The sequence below is a fragment of the Lissotriton helveticus genome, chromosome 3_1 (assembly GCF_964261635.1).
Source record: "Lissotriton helveticus chromosome 3_1, aLisHel1.1, whole genome shotgun sequence".
Taxonomy (NCBI): domain Eukaryota; kingdom Metazoa; phylum Chordata; class Amphibia; order Caudata; family Salamandridae; genus Lissotriton; species Lissotriton helveticus.
The window spans coordinates 1,141,355,761-1,141,368,588 of NC_136061.1; the positions used below are offsets into that span (position 1 = coordinate 1,141,355,761).

General features: G+C 45.9%; 1 protein-coding gene across 4 annotated transcripts in view; it reads left to right on the top strand.

The window, feature by feature from the left end:
- NMI (N-myc and STAT interactor) overlaps positions 1 to 12,828 on the top strand; it is a 201,199-nt gene that overhangs the window by 145,452 nt on the left and 42,919 nt on the right. For all 4 annotated transcript variants that reach the window (XM_078681751.1, XM_078681754.1, XM_078681752.1 and 1 more), the window contains one exon: positions 3,078 to 3,184. In XM_078681751.1, coding sequence (XP_078537877.1) covers positions 3,078 to 3,184 — 107 coding nt within the window. The remainder of the gene's footprint in view (positions 1 to 3,077; positions 3,185 to 12,828) is intronic.

Here is a 12,828-nt window from a genome sequence, read left to right on the forward strand (position 1 = left end):
AACTATTGATGCAGTTCAGTAGCTTGGGAATGCAGAGAAGGAGGACTAAACTGATAGCTGGAATCATAACATAGTCTTGGCAGACTCAGAGGCAGAGCCAAGCTGCACCGGGCACTGCGAGGCAGGAAGTAAGTGAAAGGTCGAGGATACAGGTGGGGGCTGTATCGCTCCTCAGCGAGGCTTCAGGAGACAGGAGCTGAATCTGGTGTCCGGGCCCTGTTGAGGCCTAGAAACGGGGACTTTCAATGAATTAACGTGCACACTGAGAAACGTGGCAACATAACTTTACATAGGCCTGACACTCATATTACTCACGAGAACTGGGAAATGACATACCAGAGGTGGACACAACTATAATTGCGTCTTGAATCGGACATGGGGAATACATATGCATATTTAATCATGCACACATAACATATGATGGATGACACGTAGGGACATAGAACATGACAAAATTTACTTTTCCACAAACCACATAATCTGCAGCATAACTAGGAGACTTCTGAACTTCCAACACCTTTAATATAGCTTTCATGTTTGTGTGTGGAAAGCGAACACTGCTGCCGTGGGTGCTGTACTTGTGTTTGTAAAAATCGTTTGCAGTGCATTTACTTGCTTGACCTCTTATGTTGTGCCTGAGCGTTTGTATGGGGGACATTGCTTTACCCTTGCAGATAAGACTGTGTGAGAGCCACTTGCATTGCTGCTTGTGCTGTATCTGTTTGATCGATGTATGTATGAGTGAAGCTTGCACTGCTGCTTGTGCTGTACCTGTTTAATGTATATATGAGTGAAGCTTGCACTGCAGATTGTGCTGTACCTGTTTGATGTTTGTATGAGTGACGCTTGCACTGCTGCTTGTGCTGTACCTGTTCGATGTATGTATGAGTGAAGCTTGCACTGCTGCTTGTGCTGTGCCTGTTTGATGTATGTATGAGTGAAGCTTGCACTGCTGCTTGTGTTGTACCTGTTTGATGTATGTATGAGTGAAGCTTGCACTGCTGTTTGTGTTGTACCTGTTTGATGTATGTATGAGTGAAGCTTGAACTGCTGCTTGTGCTGTGCCTGTTTGATGTATGTATGAGTGAAGCTTGCACTGCTGCTTGTGCTGTACCTGTTTGATGTATGTATGAGTGAAGCTTGCACTGCTGCTTGTGTTGTACTTGTTTGACGTATGTATGAGTGAAGCTTGCACTGCTGCTTGTGTTGTACCTGTTTGATGTATGTCTGAGTGAAGCTTGAACTGCTGCTTGTGCTGTACCTGTTTGATGTATGTATGAGTGAAGCTTGCACTGCTGCTTGTGCTGTACCTGTTTGATGTATGTATGAGTGAAGCTTGCACTGCTGCTGTCAGCATCGTCTTCTCCAGGCAAGCCCTAGAGCACACTGGTCTTTTATAAGACACAAGGATATTGATGCTCTATGGAACGCTTTCCTCAGCAGAATAAATAACATTCATACCTTAATATATTCTTCGGTGGTTGGGGCGTGGGGCGTGTGTGCTGGAGGCAGTCATCCTGGCAGAGCGCGTGCCAGGCCGTTCCTCAGCAGTCCGTGTAATTTCCTCGGTCACATGGTTCCGTGCTCCACCCGGTCCTCCCCTGACTTCCCGTTTTGACATCCCTCCCGCTGGCGACGCTTTAAGACAAGACAAGGCGGCCTAAGTCTGCGGCCGGGGCATATGACGAGCACATGGCGGTGCAGGCGCAGCGCTAGGCTGTGACACAGATTGAAGGAATTAGGGCAGACAAAGAGCGTGTTCCCAAGAAGGAGGCACGGAGGGAGGAGAGAAGGACGGCAAGAAAGCGAGAGAGCCAGAGGAACGCCTCCAAAGGGGACAGACCGCACCGGGGATGCTAAATATACCCGGCCGGAGTGATGGAGAGGGACCGAATCTCAGGTAGGAAAGTCCCTGGTTTCCGGTTTGTCTTTCAGCAGTGGCCTGTAATGAGAGCGGCCTCCCGCCTCCGAGCGCCTCGACTCTGCCTGCTTGTCCTCCAGGCGGGACCCGTCCGATCACACACACACAGCCGCCTGTGCGTCTGGATACAATTTTCCTCTTTCGTAGCGCGTTGCTCTCCCTTCACTGCGCTGTCTGGCGCGGGGGGAGGGGTGGGAGGTGTTGTACCGGACCTGGCAGCGCCATGAAGAGAGTAAAAGTGACGACAGCATTGTACTTTCACTCCCGCCGCAGACGAGGAAAGTGAAACAGGAAGATATGTGGTGGTTCGCGTCTCCCTTTCCGCGGCCTGTGTCTGGTAAAGCTGCAGTTATTACAAGCTGTGATGAGAAGACACGCCGAGCCGAGGTAGGGGATGTGTGTGTGTAAGCGCCGAGGGGCCGGGGGTTCTGTATGTGTGTGCATGTGTGTGTGTACGCGCGGCTGCGGGGGTGGGGGTGTTCTCTATGTGTGTGTATGCGCGGCGGCGGGGGGGTTCTCTGTGTGTGTGTGTGTGCGTGCGTGTGTGTATGCGCGGCGGCGGGGGGGGCTTGGGGGTTTCTCTGTGTGTGTGTGTGTGTGTGTGTGAGTGTGTGTATGCGCGGCGGGGGGGTCTGTATGTGTGTGCGTGCGTGTGTCTGCTTCCAAGGAGCCATAGGAGACAGGAAGCGCGCGTGACCTGATCCGTTTATGCGCGCGTGCACATCACTTGTCTCCTGTCTCCCTTGGCTCCTTGAAAGCAGAAATGATTACAATAGAGTTTTGCAGCGACGATCGCTTCGCGATCGGTTCGCAGTGCGAAACCTAAAAAGCGACTTTATTGATGAAATTCCCTTTACCTGTAGGTCAGTGGAAACGTTACATTTGACATAGCCTGAACACTCATTTGTACACAGCACACACCAGTAATGACTATTGTTGAGGTTTGGGCGCCAAAACACACTTTATCTCATTTAGGTTTTTAATAGCAGATGTTATTTGGCTTACATTTCAGAGTGGAGAGCAGGGTACACCTCAGTGTTTCAGTAAAGTGTTTGGTCTTTCTGCTTCTTTCAAGACGGTTTATAAGTGCATATGCGTTCACTAAAGAAATATATATTTTTATCCAAAACATGTGTTTTCTCTTATTTCCTTGCAGTGGCGCAGAACATTCTTAAAAAGAAGAGACACAATGTAAACCTGGACGCTGTAAAAGTTGAAGCGAAATCGATGCCTGTTCCACTGGAAGCAGGATTGAAATTTGAGGTGATTTATATCCAGACAGCATGCCATTGGTGATCTTTTAAGCCTGACCTCTAGATTTTTCTTAACAATAGACCTAAGAAATATTTTATTAAAAATACAAACGAGAACAACTGTGGTACTTGAAAAATGAATGAAATAGTCTAAGTGTGGAGCTGCGTGGCCTTGAGATAGATTAAGTGCTTGTTTACTCTCAGTCACAGTACCACCTCAATGAATATGATGATAAATTGACTTGAAACACTGGACTGGTGGGGAAGGTCCCTGTTATTTGCACCATGATCTTCCATGCGCCTTCCAACCGTCCTTGCGTGGTACAGAATCTTTGACTGCCGTGGAATGGTTATACAGCCCAGGGCCGGAGTGGCCGTAGTGCATCGGGCGTTTCCCCGGAAGGCTGGCAGGGTGGAGCCGGTTTTACAGCTGATGGGGCAGGTTTTGTTACTGGGGACTGGTTTTGCAGCAGTGCTGCAATATCGGCACCCGATAAAATAAAAAACAGTGCTTCACACTTGCACACCCTCTAGCCCCACAGGTCGCTGGTCCGACAAAACTGCCAGGGCTGTTTAGGGGTTTCAGTCTGGCCCTGATACGGCCTAACCTTATCTCCCACAATGTGTTTATTGTGCATCACCCTGCCTCCTGATTCAGTTTGGGTATCATATGAGTCTCAGAGGGTGAATACTTGTAATCGCCATTAGCACAGAAGTCCAAGTTCAACAAAAAAAAGAGTGGGGGGTGTACAACCATTAATATTCATGTCTAGCCCTGTGTAAAGTGTTGTGGACAGGTAAGGCTGCCCATAAGACATGTAATCGGTATCAAAACTAGACTTACCTTGTACACCAGAGTGATTACAATTGTATCAAGAGCGGAGGTTCATCAGGGCACATTTCCAAATATACATAACTAGCAGCCCGTCCCGACGTTGTCCGGGTATGAAATAGAATGTGTGTAATGTGTGTATTTGGCAAGGGCGATTTATTTTAAAAGACACAATTTTTTGTTTCATTAGAATAGGGACGTAGAAGGGCCAGCTGCAGCCCTGGTTGATGTTAGCAGGCGCGTGTAATTGGTGTAGTGATCCGCCGCCTGAGCCCGGCTACAGCCCTGGTTGATGTTAGCAGGCGTGTGTAATGTCGTTGAATGAGAGAGTTTTCAGCTGCGGGTAAATCCGTTTAATGAGAGAGTTCAGTGACAGCGAGTAGGAGAGGCTGCAGTAATTGTCCCCGCAGACACGCTCATTTGCGTGTTCCCCGCTTGAGGCCCAGATGCAGCCCTGGTTGATGTTATCAGGCGCGTGTAATTAGTGTACTGATCCTCCGCCTGAGCCCGGCTAGAACCCTGGTTGATGGTAGCAGGCGCGTCTAATTTTGTTGAATGAGAGAGTTCAGTAACAGCGCTCAGGAGAGGCTGCAGTAATGTTACTTACCAGGCCTCCAGCTGAACGCGTTTATCATGCCCCCAGCACACGGCCACAGCAGACGATCTTCTGATGAATGTACGACACACATGGCATGAAGGGTGGAATGTAGCACACGCCCCCAGCGTTTCTCACGCCCCCAGCGTGCCCCTTGATGCGGCACAATTGCGTTCACATGGCATGAAGGCCGGACACACGCCCCCAGCGTGCCCCTTGATGCTGCGCAGCAACGTAATTGGCGCTTGTATGTGCGACTCACATGGCATGAAGGCCGGACACATGCCCCCATCATTTGTCACGCCCCCAGCATTTGTCACGCCCCCAGCACATGCCCACAGCCCACGATGTGATGGCCATACCACACGCCCCCAGCGTTAGTCACGCCCCCAGCCCACGCCCACAGCACAACGCAGACACGCCCACAAGGGACTACTTTGCTGGCACGGTTCTTTTACCTTTTAAATGTATATGGTGTCCTACGGTACAATTGTATGTCTTGCACTGTATGATTGTGATGAACACCACTGTTTCTTGAAAAGTTAATAAAAACAATTAAAAAAAAATGTATATGGTGGCCGTCTGCATAGCCTATGTCCTTCTGCTGCAACTGCCCTTCCCAACGCTGTATTGGGTGTTTTGATTGGTGCTGTGGTTACTGAGATTACCCGCCTCAAAGGTTTGGGCTCTCTCTTTATAATATTAGTATGGATGGATAACTATACATATTAAGCAGACACAGGTTTGATTCTAGCTGCAACTGCTACCACAGTGTATTGGCCAACATTGATATCATTGTTGATTGTTTTAGTACAAAACCTGCTGTATTGTATAACATAGACCTTTCTTTGTGTTTTTTTATTAATTAACATATTTATTAATACAGTGTTGTACCATTTGACTTTATAAGCTGAGGTGTGGCTGCTCAATAATGACAGACATATTTTGAAACAACTCCAAAATGAACTATTGTTTCTGATCTAATAATTATACATTTACGAAGCTCTGCTGGTTAAAAACAATGTAACGAGTTGTGGAAGCTGTTTGTGGAAATGCGTGCAAGGCATCATATTGGGATGTGTTTTAGATAAACCTAATGCAAGATCAATGTAGGCTATATTGATAATTAGGGAATGTTGGGTTAATAAGTCGATATTGGAAGATGCATGCACTAAGTTTTGGGGATAGTGCAGCTCTGAGGTGATTCCAGGTACCCCTCTTGAAAAGAGGAAGGTGGGAGCCTATGATAGCCTCGTCGAGTAGCGCAGGAGGTTATGATAGAAAACTCAACAAGTAACTGTGGTTTACAGGAAGGACTTCAGGGTGTCGTGTTGATGTTTTATTTGTGTTTATCTACCATCGATGAATACAGAAGTGTTGCTACTGTTTACCCAGCGGTGGCTGCCGACCAGTTCAACTGGTGTGGCAAGCATTTGAGGCACTGACAGTCGCTGAAAAAACTCAGCAGTGCCTTAGGCTTAACGACAAAGAGCTCAATTGTGGTCTGTTTTAAACAATGTTTATAACGGGCACTCATTGAGAGCTCATGGGGGAGTTTTCCTCAATGTCTGTCAGTAAGTTAAAATACATTTTAAAAATACCTAAAAGATTCACTTACCTTCTGCCTCTGCCCTCGGTGCTTTCCCATCTCGTTGTCAGTGGCTCCACCAGCACAGACTCCCAGAGCCTCAACCAACTCCCCCTTCCAACCAAGGTGCTGCTCTCATGCTGCAACGGTATCATGACAGAAGCACCAGGATTGGCTAAAGCGGACTGGCTCCATGCTCACTGACGTACTGGGGGCCTGTGCTTGTTCTCCACAGCGGGGTGGAGAGGTTTACACTACGCATGTCAGGCTGGCCGTCGCAAGATGGCCAGACAAAGTGACATGCGCAGTGTAAACTGGTGGAGGGAGCACCACTCCCCTGGTGCCAGTCATCAATAGTGGCCCCACCCCCCCAACACGGCTCGGGCTGGAGAAAGGGAAAATTACAATGGTAATAAATTCAATGTATTACCTTTAAATTGTTCACTTTTGCAGCGCTGGCAGAAGGGAGGCGACACTCACTACCCTAATAGAGGGGCTGCAGTTGTGTTTACGAGGTTGAAGATGAAATTTGGGTTGAAGAATATGACTGAAAAGCTCAAGGACTTTGATGTATTGTTTTAGTAATTTGTAGGGAAGATGGATCATGCCTGTTAGACAGGTTTTAACAAGTGATCTTTGCAGATTCATGCCTTCTGCTGTGCAGGATTAAGGTGAGGGTTTCCTTCATAATGGAAAAAAGTAGCATTCTGTATTTTGAAAAAGTCTAATACAAGCAAGACATAATATTCCTGCTCACATAAGACATCACAATTTACAGGATTCATTATAGAAACCACGAGACACTTGAATATTATCAAGATCGATGCAGAGTATGCTTGGCCCATTACCTTGTGTTCAGTACCTGCTGGTGCATTGTACTTAATGTTTTAAAATATATTTTATTGGTTTTGTACAAACAGAATAATCATTGTTTAATTCACATATTGTTCATGTTACATTGTCATTCTATATACATCTATGCATCAAAGTGTGTTACTTTCCAGCAGTATGTCTCTTCTTTTGTGGGCGAGATTATACATCAATGATTATTCATTACAAACGTTCCCAATTTCTTAACTCAGTAGTCCCCTTCCCCCCACCCCTCCAACCAGCTCAGCTCTTTAGAACTCTTCTCCTATTGTTTGTAATGTCTCGTGAGACTATCCTTATTCCATTTATTATTTTCCCCTCCACGTCTGTGCAATGTTATCATTATGGGCAGTTCTGGGTAGGTGTTAATGTTGCTGCTTGCTTACTCTTACGGCCACATGCATCATCCCGGCCGTTTGCGAATTCCAAGTTGCGAAAAATAGCGAATCGCAATTTGGAATTCGCAAAACGGGATGCATGAATTTTTTCTAATAATATTAGCGATTCGGTAAAATTTGCATTTTTTACCGATTCGCTAATATTATGCGAATTCTAATTTGCTAATTCGCATTTCCCATTGATTCCTATGGGCCAAAAGGCCCATAGGAATCAATGGGAATTGCGAATTTGCAAATTAGGATTCGCATAATGTTGATGCATTCCATGGGTGCAGGGGGGGGGTCCAAAGGACCCCCCCCGCACCTCTGAAATGTATTTTTAAATGGATGTTTCACACACACATGTCCTAAGGACATGTGTGTCTGTAACATGCAAGTAAAAAAAAATTCATTTTTTTGTTTTTTTAAACATTTTCGCAAATTAACACGAGGGTCAACCTCGTGTTAATTTGCACTTCCAATTTCCATTTTCGCAATTTTTAAAAAAATGATGCATTCCATTTAAGGAATCGCACAAATGCGATTCCTTAAATGCATTCGCATTTTTTAGAAATGCTAAAAAATGCGAATTATGCACAAAAGTTTGATGCATCCCCAAAAAAGATTTTGCATTCGCAAACGGCCGATTTTTCCGAATCGCACCGTTTGGGAATGCAAAAAACGTTGATGCATGTGGGCGTTAATGCCTGCCACCATTACCGTCCATGCACCTAAGTCATCTTCTAGTTTTTCTTCATGTCTAACCTTTTTCATCCTTACTGCTTCTGCCGTCGCCCATTCACAAAGGTCTCCTAGCCACATTGTTATGCAGGGTGGGTTTGGGCTATTCCAAGATATCGCAATTCACCTTTTTTGCTAGAATAAGCCCCAACATTGCTAATCTCGTACTCAACTTGAAATTTTTTGGGGTCGGTAGTAGTCCTGGCAATACTGCTTTAATTTATTTAGAGATCTGCCTCTCCTGTCTTACATCTAGGGCATTCAGGTGTCCGAGTAGGAAACATTTTACTTAGTGTCTTTGGGGAGAGATATGTTTGATGTATATAATTATATTGGAGTAATTTTAACCTCGGATTGGAGTTTACTTTCTTAACTCACTCATGTACTTTGATCCATTCTGGTTCTGGTTATAATCCTCCCAAGCCCTCCTCCCAAGGTGCCTGAAACTGTAGGGTCGGGGCTTTCCTGTCCTCCCTAAGTGCTCAATACAAATGTGACATTAGGCGGCCACCCTGTGCCATATAGAGCATTGTCTGGAGCACTTTTGTAACTGGTGGTTCCTCTGGGAATGACGCCCGTAACTCGCTAGTCACATATGATATCTTCCCATATTGCAGAAATTGCCCACGTCCTAGTTCATATGCCTCCTCCGCCTCCTCGCGGGAGATGAATTGTTTATTTTAAAAAAGGTCTCCCATTGTGAGGCAACCACCTTCCTTCCATTTATGGATGGACATGTTGTCTGTTATTTTAGAATAGGGTTGTATCACCCACAGCGGCATATCTGGCGCATAGGGGGCGTGACGTACCACTTTCCTGACTACACGGTCCCATACTTGTTCAACGTGTTGGATTATGTATGGGCAGGCGCGCGGTACCCCTGCCCCTCTCATTAAAAGTCCGGCGAGAGTCTCCCTCGTACGTTCCAGCTACCAGTGTCTTTTTCCAATTGTCCTGATCTTCTAGCCAGTGAATTGCATGCTGAAGCTGTGCGGTCATGTAATATAACTCAATGTTAGGAACCTCTAGTCCCCCATATTGCCCTATTCTTTGCAGTGTCGTTAAGATCACTCTCTTGCGTTTCGATCCCCACATTAGTTCTACAATAATTTATCTAATGTTTTAAAGTAATGCACTGGGATCTCATAGAATGAATGTTGGATCATATATAGACATCTCAGCAGGACGATCATTTTTATAATTGCATTTTCCCCATAAGGGATAATGGTAGCCCTTGCTAAAAGCACTCAGAACCCCGCACCCCGTCTACCACCCTCCCTATGTTTAATAACAAGTGCCTCTCTGGTGTATTTGCCAGCCTAATCCCCAGATATTTGGGATCAGTTTCTGCCCATGGTAATCCCACCACTGGCAATGATTCCCTTGGTTGTCCGGACAGCCAGCCCACCTGTCATACTATTGATGTGTTACCATTTGTTAATCCAGAAAGTTCGCCAAACTTATTCAGTATTTCCAACAATTTGTAAATCGCTTGAGTGGGCTGTCAAAGGAATATTAAAGTATCATCCACGTACATGGAGACCACATGTTTTGTGTTGCCTAACTTTATTCCCCAATTATCCATTTTTTTCCTCAGAGATTTTGCCAGCGGCTCCATGGCCGCCACAAATAATAATGGCAGAAGGGGGCATCCCTGTCTGATGCCCCTCTGCAACATATACGAGCCTGGGGGTTATCGTAGAGCAATCTTAGCCACTTAATATATCCCTCACCCAGTCCCATTACTCTCAATGTTGCCCATAGGAATGGCCAGTCAAGGAAATCGGAAGCCTGTTCTATATCTAACAGTGCCAAAGCGCAATCCTCCTTTCTATAAGTGTAGAATGCCACACATGCGCAAGCAGTCGCAGGTTGTGGGTGGTGCTACGATGCGGAATAAAACCAGATTGGTCCTGATGCATCAGAGTCGATATACAGGGCAAGAGTCTATTGGGTAGTACCCCGCTTATAATTTTTATACCTAGGTTTAAAAGAGAAATTGGTCTATATGAAGTTGGGAGTCTTTTGTTCCTACCTGGCTTAGGCATCATAATCACAATAGCCCCCTCATGGGGGTTGGAAGAGACTAGATTTGCAGTGACTCATTATACACCTCCAGTAATCGATCAACCAGTAGTGGTGCAAATACTTTATGAAATTCAGACGGAAACCCATCACTTCCCGGGGTCTTAGTTGGTTTGAGCCTCTTGATAGCTTCCAGTATTTCTTCTTTTGTGATCGGGGCATCTATTCCTTCACTTGTCTCTTGGTCTAATTGGAGCAAACCTAGTGCATTAAGGAACTCTCCTATCACGTCTATTGAAGGGGAGATTCGCTTTGCATATGCCGCCGCCATATGATCAGTCAAAATGTCCAGAATAGCAGCCTAGGTATAAACCACTTCTCCATCTGTCTTTCCTATTTCTACTATAGACGATATTGGTGTTTCATTTAGTATTAATTTAACTAAGAGTGCCCCCGATCTATAACCCTCCATGTGCAAGCGTTGTCTATATGCTGTATAATTGTGTCCCCCCATACATGAGTTTCGTGCAGACATGCTATAGATATCCTATACCGTTTTAGATAAGCAAATACACGCTGTCTTTTTTCAAATATTGCGCTTCCCCTTACGTTCCAGGTAAGTAATTTTATTACGGGGGAAGCCATAATCTCTCAACACTGCATATTACTACACACCACAAGTAGATTTTCAGTGACATTCTATTTGCTGTAGTATTAGGTAAATCTTCCCATGCCGAGCCCCTCCCCCCTTTTAATGAACACATAACTAGTGCACCATGGACAACAAGATTATCCTCCGTCTCCCACCACCCCTTGTGCAGTTGTGAGAGTTTCATTGCTAGCCATACAACAAAATTCAGCACTTACTGCCCCATACCACCCTCCACCCAATTCTTATACAAATTTATAAATTACTACAGGAATAGGCAAGGCCCAAGTCTATCCTGGCCTCGCAGAGCTCTCTGCACTACTAAACGTTGGCAATTGCTATGCTAGAGGACCTGAATCGCCTAGGTGCAAGATCACTCTCCAGTTTCCCAGGCAGACTCTAATGATGGAGTTGGTTACCCGCAGCCGCCCTTTGCATCCCCTAATCCATCAATCATCCTAATAATAATATTGTTTCCACTTATAAAATGCCCCCAATGCCTTTAACTTTTCAAACATGTGTAATTCCACATAAGCATATTGTGCTATTTAGTCACTTATCTGCTCCTTTGGCCAGTAGAATTCGGAATAGAGTAAATCCTGTTCACGATCTTGATCACCATTTTCAGTCTCGGGGTCCTGCGTCAGCTCCATTGATTCCGGCACAGTCTCGGAGTCCGACACCTGCAGAGTGCCGTAGTGCAGGACTTTAATCCGACCTCTTATCAATTGTCATATCCACCAGTTGCTGTCGCCTGGACCGCCGTCAGTCCTGAGCCGAAGGTTTCGCAGTCTGGTTACCTGTTGATCCAGTGGACAAGGCCAGGCGTCGCACCAACCCACCCTCCTCCTCTGGTATCTATCCAGTTGCTCGCATCTTCTGCAGTGAAGAAGAATAGTGCACAACCTTCGTTCTCAACTCAGTTTTGCAGGAAACATGAGACTACTTTAAATTCAAGTCTCACAGTCTTCGCTTGGCGGCGATGAATAATTTCCTCAGTTCCTGCACTTTTTGAGCTTAGTCCGGATACACTGATATTGATTGGCCCTCAGAGGAGAACTGCCCCCCTCAGCGGGACATTGGAGGAGAAGGTCCCTATCTCGATAATTAAAGAGTTTTGCTATTATGGCTTGAGGGGGTGCTGCAGGCCTGGGCATCGGTACTAGTGCTGTATGTGCTCTTTCAATATTAAAGAATCTTGATAGTCTATTGGGGGCGATTTCTCTGGATATCCAGTCTTCCAGAAATAGTTCCACCGAGGGGCCCTCCTCTTTTTCGGCGAAGACAGCAAATCTTAGGATGCTCCTTCTTCGGAGTCTTCCGCCCTCTCATCTAGCCTTATAACCTGTTTTTTTAGTTTGACCATGGTGGCAGATAGACGTTTCATTTCTTTCTATAATGTAGCGACATCCTTTTCTGTGGTAGACACCCTGTCCGATACCTTTCGTGGGTTGCATCGTAACAAGTTTACGTTTATGGCCACAGAGTCGATCCTGTGGACCATATCATCTGTAGTTGTTTGTATCACCTGCATCACATCCGTTAGCGGGCGGGGGGTCGTTGTGGTCTTTCTCTGTGGGAGCTTTCCCAGCATTTGCGTCCCCACCACTACATTCCAGCCCTGGCTGTACGGGGTGGGCGTAGTTTGAGATTTTATTCGCTTGGACTTTAGATGTTTTGTCTTTCGTCATGTTGTTCCCAGGTGCCACCTCCCGGATTCCAGTTACCAGTGATTTCTCTTGTAGGTAACGTTCAGGAGATTGCACTCCTGTCCTGTGTCTTGCAGCAAATCTACAGTGGTCCTCTGTATTGTGACTGATCCGGTCTATATATCCTTCCTCTTACGGTCACAGGAAGGCAGTTCCTAGTGACTTTGTTAGCACTGGACCGTGTCGCCCTCCACTCCGATTCACTTCCCCTATGGCTGGTTGTAATGACGTGTCCACTTCCCATTATATAAATCACCTTGTAGACCTT